Genomic DNA, 9,676 nt, shown 5'->3' with positions numbered 1-9,676 from the left:
TGAATATCTTTCTCTGACTCAGATAGGATTTATCCATTTCTTTATGTACATTTCATTAAGAATGATAAAAAAGAGAGAGGCTTTCCATAAAACTGTAATATGAAATGTTATATTAGATTGTAAATAAAATGTGCACATTAGTACAGAGAAAAAATGTATGAAAATGTATGCATTCACTACTGTAAGTCGCTCTGGATAAGAGCGTCTGCTAAATGACTAAAATGTAAAAAATGTAGTTTTCTATGTAGGGGGAAAAAAATACTGTAATAAAAGTTTAAGAATAAAATAAAGATAATTGTTATGAAGTAGTTGCAGTGATAAACTGGGGCATGTAATACCAGAAACAACCACTTCCTGTCAGACTTAGCCGTAAACCGGTGTGCTTTAGAACCTGTCTGGAAAACAGGTAACACGGGAGAGAGGCGGGGCCGCAGCATACCTACTAATGACCGCCTCGGTTTCCTCTATTTAACACAGCCACAAAGTCAAAATTGGCTACATCATTAAAAAAATCATGAAAACAACTATTTGTATAAGGTCAGTAGTGTGGTTAAGGTTAGTTTTAAAATCACATTTAAGGAAGAGGAATTGTAGAATTTATGACTGGTAGCTAGTAACGACCAAGTTCTCTGGGCTTTCTGAAAGTGTGGCCAACGCACACATGGTTTAGTCCTCTTGATATTCTCATAACAACAATGGTTATCGTTTTTATCATAATCATAGGCTCGTCGTCGTGGTATATATTCTAACAGTAATGGTAGATTAGTTGCTTATTATTGTAATGGTTGTAGCAATGAATTAATGTATGTAGGAAACATGAAATAATAAATTTTACAGCCTACTACTCATTGGTTAGGCGGGCAAACGTTAAACGTACAAAAAGTGCGTTACACAAAGGTAAATAAGCAACATTTAAGATGTAACATTAAAAGGTATGAATGTGTTTCCCATTTCGGTATAAACCTTGACAGTTGAAGGAATGAACCTCGGCTCCTTTAAGACCAAACATTCGCGACATGAAATGTGGAAAGACTGGTGACCAACCCTCCTCCCTCTCTTGTCTTGCGACCAAAACTAGTTTCAAGACGACCGGGCGAAAACATTTTCTTTCCCTTGAAGGAACGGATGATTGAGGCGTCAACTTCCCGACATTTCCTCCGACGTCTCCCCTCTCCAGACTAAAGTCTGTGGATCCTCCAGGAGTTTTGGAAATCCAGATTGATAGAAAGCCTCATTTGTCTGTCGGTGGGAACTTTGAAAACATGGATTGGGGGACGGATCTTTGGGTAAGGACATATGCACTGGTTACAGTAGCTAGCTAGCTACAGTATCCTTAACTACACAATAACAGCAAATTCCCTGGAGAAGGTGATTGTTTTTTGCTGTCTCAAAATAATACATGCCTTTGACATTGTTTTCAAATGTTAACTCTAACAAAGTTGATGACAACTCAAGGCAAGTAGACTAAAGTAGCTTGTAGTTTGAGGGCGGCTGTTATTTCGCAATGTTGCGTACCTTGACATCATAAAGGTGACTTAGCTAGCTAGGCTTCTGTAAAGGATCGATTTTTTTTGTCCAGCATCCGCATATAAACTAGTTACAACCCATATGATCATGTTCAACGCATAAGCAAGTCATTGATGTTATCATAATATTGAGTTGGTTTGTAGAGATACTATTGAATTACTCGTGTTTTGTGCGTGCGGTGACGAGGTGTCAACTGTTATTGAACCAACTCAGGTGAACCATATTGTCAGGGGTTATGGGCAGTCTGATCTCACCAGGGGAGTACTAGAATGGACTTAGACACTGGTCTAAGGTCAGTTTTGAGATGATACAACTAGTGTAGTGATGGTAGTGTAAGCTGATCCTAGATCTGAATCAAAAGGACTTCTACAGTTCATAGCCACAGGCCAGTCAGGCTTGTAGTAGGGTTTCAGTCAGGTCATGCACTCTATGCAGACAGTCTATGTCCTACGTGGCACCCCATTCCCTATATAGTGCACTACTTTTTACCAGGACCCATGTTCAAGAAGCGTCTCAGAGTAGGAGTGCTGATCTAGGATCAGTTTGGCCTTTTTATTTAGACCCTGAATAATAAGAGGTGGATCCTGGTTACTGATCAGCAGTGCTACTCTGAGATGCTTTGTGAATATGTGCCCAGGGTCCATGGGGCCCTGGTCTAGTATGTAGGGAATAGGAGGCCATGTGGGCCCTGGTTTAGTACGTAGGGAATAGGAGGCCATTTGGGCCCTGGTAGTATGGAGGGAATAGGAGGCCATTTGGGCCCTGGTTTAGTACGTAGGGAATAGGAGGCCATTTGGGCCCATGGTGCTCTGGTCTAGTATGTAGGGAATAGGAGGCCATGTGGGCCCTGGTCTAGTATGTAGGGAATAGGAGGCCATGTGGGCCCATGGTGCTCGGGTCTAGTATGTAGGGAATAGGAGGCAATTTGGGCCCATGGGCTCTGGTCTAGTATGTAGGGAATAGGAGGCCATGTGGGCCCAGGTCTAGTATGTAGGGAATAGGAGGCCATTTGGGCCCATGGTGCTCTGGTCTAGTATGTAGGGAATAGGCCATTTGGGCCCAGGTCTAGTATGTAGGGAATAGGAGGCCATTTGGGCCCAGGTCTAGTATGTGGGGAATAGGAGGCCATTTGGGCCCTGATCTAGCATGTAGGGAATAGGAGGCCATGTGGGCCCTCATCTAGTATGTAGGGAATAGGAGGCCATTTGGGCCCTCATCTAGTATGTAGGGAATAGGAGGCCATTTGGGCCCTCATCTAGTATGTAGGGAATAGGAGGCCATTTGGGCCCTCATCTAGTATGTAGGGAATAGGAGGCCATTTGGGCCCTGATCTAGCATGTAGGGAATAGGAGGCCATTTGGGCCCTCATCTAGTATGTAGGGAATAGGAGGCCATTTGGGCCCTGATCTAGCATGTAGGGAATAGGAGGCCATTTGGGCCCTGATCTAGTATGTAGGGAATAGAAGGCCATCTGGGGCCTGGTCTATTATGTAGGGAATAGGAGGCCATTTGGGCCCATGGGGCTCTGGTCTAGTATGTAGGGAATAGGAGGCCATTTGGGCCCTGGTCTAGTATGTAGGGAATACGAGGCCATTTGGGCCCATGGGGAATAGGAGGCCATTTGGGCCCATGGGGCTCTGGTCTAGTATGTAGGGAATAGGAGGCCATGTGGGCCCATGGGCTCTGGTCTAGTATGTAGGGAATACAAGGCCATTTGGGCCCATGGGGAATAGGAGGCCATTTGGGCTCAGGTCTAGCATGTAGGGAATAGGAGGCCATTTGGGCCCTGATCTAGCATGTAGGGAATAGGAGGCCATTTGGGCCCTCATCTAGTATGTAGGGAATAGGAGGCCATTTGGGTTCTGATATGTAGGGAATAGAAGGCCATCTGGGGCCTGGTCTATTATGTAGGGAATAGGAGGCCATTTGGGCCCATGGGGAATAGGAGGCCATTTGGGCCCATGGGGCTCTGGTCTAGTATGTAGGGAATAGGAGGCCATGTGGGCCCATGGGCTCTGGTCTAGTATGTAGGGAATACAAGGCCATTTGGGCCCATGGGGAATAGGAGGCCATTTGGGCTCAGGTCTAGTATGTAGGGAATACGAGGCCATTTGGGCCCATGGGGAATAGGAGGCCATTTGGGCCCATGGGGCTTTGATCTAGCATGTAGGGAATACGAGGCCATTTGGCCTCTGGTATGTAGGGAATAGGAGGCCATTTGGGCTCTGGTCTAGTATGTCAGGAATAGGAGGCCATTTGGGACTCTGGACATAAATTCTCCCATCAGCCCTAGTTGTTATTCTCTCTTAAAGGGGGTACTTCAGGATTTTGGCAATGAGGCCCTTTCTCTACCTCCCCAGAGTCAGATGAACTCATGGATACCATTGTTATGTGTCAGGTGTGAGGGAAGTTGGAGGTAGTTTATCGAGCCAGTGCTAACGCCCATAGTCTTCCAGTCATTGCTCTAATCCTAGTTAGTAATTGCATTACTTCCTTCAAACTGCATGCGGTGACACAAACATGATATCCATGAGGATATCTGACTCTGGGGAGGTAGAGAAAGGGCCTCATTGCCAAAATCCCGAAGTACCCCTTTAACCCTTTAAATGGACAGGTACTCTCCTGGCTGATTTTAAAGGTAGACTCAGTGGTATGATGATGTCATCATATTCTCTCTCCTCTCCCCCATCTCTCTCTCCTCTTCCCCATCTCTCTCTCCTCCCCCCATCTCTCTCCCCCACCTCTTTCCTCTCCGCTCTCTGCTCCTCTCCGCCCCCTCCCGCTGTCTCGCCCCCCTGTCTCTTGCTTTCTCTCTCTCTCTCTCTCTCTCTCTCTCTCCTCTCCCTACCTCTCTCTCTGTCCTGGTTCAGATGCAGTATTGAGGACATGACTGTAGTAAATGTGTTCTGTATAATGTCCTCCCTCAGTTTACATCATGGCTCCGGTGGGTGGAATCTATGGAATCTAACCCTGTCTAGTTGTGTTAGATCACTGATTAGAGAGAAGGAGAGAGGAAAGGAAAGAAGGTCGCATGTTTAAAATCACTCCAACGGGCTGGGCCGTTGTTCTGAATCCCCTGCCGCTGGAACCTGACCAGGGGTGCGTTCCAAATGTGGCACTATATTCCCTATATGCTAGTGCGCTACTTTTGACCAGAGCCAAGGTAGTGCACTGTGTAGGGAAAAGGGTGCGATTTAGGACGTAACTCAAACCTTAGCTAGAACGGAACACAACAGAACAGGGGCAGGGTTCCAAGTTTCAACACATGCCTCAATGACCAGGGGGATTATCCTGCGGTAGCGTCTTATTGGGGACAAGCAGTCAGACTGGGGGTTGAACCAGGGACCTTAATGTTACAAGGGCCAGTGTAGAGAAAGACGGGTGCCACTAAGGTCTGGACCTCTTATCAGAGCGGAGGCAGCAGTAGTCTACATACAGAGGTTACACTAGCTGTATATCAGCAGTAGTCTACATACAGAGGTTACACTAGCTGTATATCAGCAGTAGTCTACATACGGAGGTTACACTAGCTGTATATCAGCAGTAGTCTACATACAGAGGTTACACTAGCTGTATATCAGCAGTAGTCTACATACGGAGGTTACACTAGCTGTATATCAGCAGTAGTCTACATACGGAGGTTACACTAGCTGTATATAAGCAGTAGTCTACATACAGAGGTTACACTAGCTGTATATCAGCAGTAGTCTACATACAGAGGTTACACTAGCTGTATATCAGCAGTAGTCTACATACAGAGGTTACACTAGCTGTATATCAGCAGTAGTCTACATACAGAGGTTACACTAGGTGTATATCAGCAGTAGTCTACATACAGAGGTTACAGTAGGTGTATATCAGCAGTAGTCTACATACAGAGGTTACACTAGCTGTATATAAGCAGTAGTCTACATACAGAGGTTACACTAGCTGTATATAAGCAGTAGTCTACATACAGAGGTTACACTAGGTGTATATCAGCAGTAGTCTACATGCAGAGGTTACACTAGGTGTATATCAGCAGTAGTCTACATACAGAGGTTACACTAGCTGTATATAAGCAGTAGTCTACATACAGATGTTACACTAGCTGTATATAAGCAGTAGTCTACATACAGAGGTTACACTAGCTGTATATAAGCAGTAGTCTACATACAGAGGTTACACTAGCTGTATATAAGCAGTAGTCTACATACAGATGTTACACTAGCTGTATATCAGCAGTAGTCTACATACAGATGTTACACTAGCTGTATATCAGCAGTAGTCTACATGCAGAGGTTACACTAGGTGTATATCAGCAGTAGTCTACATACAGATGTTACACTAGGTGTATATCAGCAGTAGTCTACATACAGATGTTACACTAGCTGTATATCAGCAGTGCTTTGAATGACCTTCCATTTCATTGAGAATGGCTCTGAAATGTTACTCTCTCCTTTCTCTTTCTCTCTCTCGCTCGCCCCCTCCCGCTGTCTCGCCCCCCTGTCTCTTGCTTTCTCTCTCTCTCTCTCTCTCTCTCTCTCTCTCTCTCTCTCTCTCTCTCTCTCTCTCTCTCTCTCTCTCTCTCTCTCTCTCTCTCTCTCTCTCTCTCTCTCCTGGTTCAGATTTAGTATTGAGGACATGACTGTAGTAAATGTGTTCTGTATAATCACTTCTATTCAGTTCATTAGCTCTGTTTAGTACATGGCCACATCCCAAATGGCACCATATTCCCTACATAGTGCACTACTTTAGACCGGAACCCTAGTGACCCTGGTTAGTAGTAGGGCACTACTTTAGACCAGAACCCTAGTGGGTATAGAGGAGTGTGTTATATTACAGCTGTACTGTATAGAGGAGTGTATTATATACTAGTGGTTATAATACAGCTGTACTGTATAGAGGAGTGTGTTATATACTAGTGGTTATATTACAGCTGTACTGTATAGAGGAGTGTGTTATATACTAGTGGTTATATTACAGCTGTACTGTATAGAGGAGTGTGTTATATACTAGTGGTTATATTACAGCTGTACTGTATAGAGGAGTGTGTTATATACTAGTGGTTATATTACAGCTGTACTGTATAGAGGAGTGTGTTATATACTAGTGGTTATATTACAGCTGTACTGTATAGAGGAGTGTGTTATATACTAGTGGTTATATTACAGCTGTACTGTATAGAGGAGTGTGTTATATACTAGTGGTTATAATACAGCTGTACTGTATAGAGGAGTGTGTTATAGTGGTTATATTACAGCTGTACTGTATAGAGGAGTGTGTTATATACTAGTGGTTATAATACAGCTGTACTGTATAGAGGAGTGTGTTATATACTAGTGGTTATATTACAGCTGTACTGTATAGAGGAGTGTGTTATATACTAGTGGTTATATTACAGCTGTACTGTATAGAGGAGTGTGTTATATACTAGTGGTTATAATACAGCTGTACTGTATAGAGTAGTGTGTTATACTAGTGGTTATATTACAGCTGTACTGTATAGAGGAGTGTGTTATATCATACTAGTGGTTATATTACAGCTGTACTGTATAGAGGAGTGTGTTATATACTAGTGGTTATAATACAGCTGTACTGTATAGTGGAGTGTGTTATATACTAGTGGTTATAATACAGCTGTACTGTATAGAGGAGTGTGTTATACTAGTGGTTATATTACAGCTGTACTGTATAGAGGAGTGTGTTATATCAGTAACTAGTGGTTATATTACAGCTGTACTGTATAGAGGAGTGTGTTATATACTAGTGGTTATAATACAGCTGTACTGTATAGTGGAGTGTGTTATATACTAGTGGTTATATTACAGCTGTACTGTATAGAGGAGTGTGTTGTATACTAGTGGTTATATTACAGCTGTACTGTATAGAGGAGTGTGTTATATACTAGTGGTTATATTACAGCTGTACTGTATAGAGGAGTGTGTTATATACTAGTGGTTATGTTACAGCTGTACTGTATAGAGGAGTGTGTTATATACTAGTGGTTATATTACAGCTGTACTGTATAGTGGAGTGTGTTATATAGTAACTAGTGGTTATATTACAGCTGTACTGTATAGAGGAGTGTGTTATATACTAGTGGTTATAATACAGCTGTACTGTATAGTGGAGTGTGTTATATACTAGTGGTTATAATACAGCTGTACTGTATAGTGGAGTGTGTTATATACTAGTGGTTATGTTACAGCTGTACTGTATAGAGGAGTGTGTTATAGTGGTTATATTACAGCTGTACTGTATAGAGGAGTGTGTTATATACTAGTGGTTATATTACAGCTGTACTGTATAGAGGAGTGTGTTATATACTAGTGGTTATATTACAGCTGTACTGTATAGAGTGTTATATACTAGTGGTTATATTACAGCTGTACTGTATAGAGGAGTGTGTTATATACTAGTGGTTATGTTACAGCTGTACTGTATAGAGGAGTGTGTTATACTAGTGGTTATAATACAGCTGTACTGTATAGAGGAGTGTGTTATATACTAGTGGTTATATTACAGCTGTACTGTGTAGAGGAGTGTGTTATATACTAGTGGTTATATTACAGCTGTACTGTATAGTGGAGTGTGTTATATACTAGTGGTTATATTACAGCTGTACTGTATAGAGGAGTGTGTTGTATACTAGTGGTTATATTACAGCTGTACTGTATAGAGGAGTGTGTTATACTAGTGGTTATATTACAGCTGTACTGTATAGAGGAGTGTGTTATATCAGTAACTAGTGGTTATATTACAGCTGTACTGTATAGAGGAGTGTGTTATATACTAGTGGTTATATTACAGCTGTACTGTATAGAGGAGTGTGTTATATACTAGTGGTTATGTTACAGCTGTACTGTATAGAGGAGTGTGTTGTATACTAGTGGTTATATTACAGCTGTACTGTATAGAGGAGTGTGTTATATACTAGTGGTTATATTACAGCTGTACTGTATAGAGGAGTGTGTTATATACTAGTGGTTATATTACAGCTGTACTGTATAGAGGAGTGTGTTATATACTAGTGGTTATATTACAGCTGTACTGTATAGAGGAGTGTGTTATATACTAGTGGTTATATTACAGCTGTACTGTATAGAGGAGTGTGTTATACTAGTGGTTATATTACAGCTGTACTGTATAGAGGAGTGTGTTATATACTAGTGGTTATAATACAGCTGTACTGTATAGAGGAGTGTGTTATAGTGGTTATATTACAGCTGTACTGTATAGAGGAGTGTGTTATATACTAGTGGTTATATTACAGCTGTACTGTATAGTGGAGTGTGTTATATACTAGTGGTTATAATACAGCTGTACTGTATAGAGGAGTGTGTTATATACTAGTGATTATATTACAGCTGTACTGTATAGAGGAGTGTGTTATATACTAGTGATTATATTACAGCTGTACTGTATAGAGGAGTGTGTTATATAATAGTGGTTATGTTACAGCTGTACTGTATAGAGGAGTGTGTTGTATACTAGTGGTTATATTACAGCTGTACTGTATAGAGGAGTGTGTTATATACTAGTGGTTATATTACAGCTGTACTGTATAGAGGAGTGTGTTATATACTAGTGGTTATATTACAGCTGTACTGTATAGAGGAGTGTGTTATATACTAGTGGTTATATTACAGCTGTACTGTATAGAGGAGTGTGTTATACTAGTGGTTATATTACAGCTGTACTGTATAGAGGAGTGTGTTATATCAGTAACTAGTGGTTATATTACAGCTGTACTGTATAGAGGAGTGTGTTATATACTAGTGGTTATAATACAGCTGTACTGTATAGAGGAGTGTGTTATATACTAGTGGTTATATTACAGCTGTACTGTATAGAGGAGTGTGTTATATACTAGTGGTTATATTACAGCTGTACTGTATAGAGGAGTGTGTTGTATACTAGTGGTTATGTTACAGCTGTACTGTATAGAGGAGTGTGTTGTATACTAGTGGTTATATTACAGCTGTACTGTATAGAGGAGTGTGTTATATACTAGTGGTTATGTTACAGCTGTACTGTATAGAGGAGTGTGTTATATACTAGTGGTTATAATACAGCTGTACTGTATAGAGGAGTGTGTTATATACTAGTGGTTATATTACAGCTGGACTGTATAGAGGAGTGTGTTATATACTAGTGGTTATATTAC

The 9,676-nt window shown here is 41.5% G+C and overlaps 1 protein-coding gene across 2 annotated transcripts in view; it reads left to right on the top strand.

The window, feature by feature from the left end:
• The first annotated feature begins 996 nt into the window (after positions 1–996).
• LOC106595429 (cdc42-interacting protein 4 homolog) overlaps positions 997–9,676 on the top strand; it is a 33,629-nt gene continuing 24,949 nt past the window's right edge. Inside the window, exon 1 of one of the 2 annotated variants that reach the window (XM_045690675.1) lies at positions 997–1,286. In XM_045690675.1, coding sequence (XP_045546631.1) covers positions 1,263–1,286 — 24 coding nt within the window. In that variant the 5' untranslated portion in view covers positions 997–1,262. The remainder of the gene's footprint in view (positions 1,287–9,676) is intronic. The other variant, XM_045690676.1, reaches the window with a different exon arrangement.

Source organism: Salmo salar, chromosome ssa12 (assembly GCF_905237065.1).
Source record: "Salmo salar chromosome ssa12, Ssal_v3.1, whole genome shotgun sequence".
NCBI classification, from domain to species: domain Eukaryota; kingdom Metazoa; phylum Chordata; class Actinopteri; order Salmoniformes; family Salmonidae; genus Salmo; species Salmo salar.
Note: the sequence above shows the minus strand (reverse complement) of the source record. Positions and strands in the feature narration are given on the sequence as shown.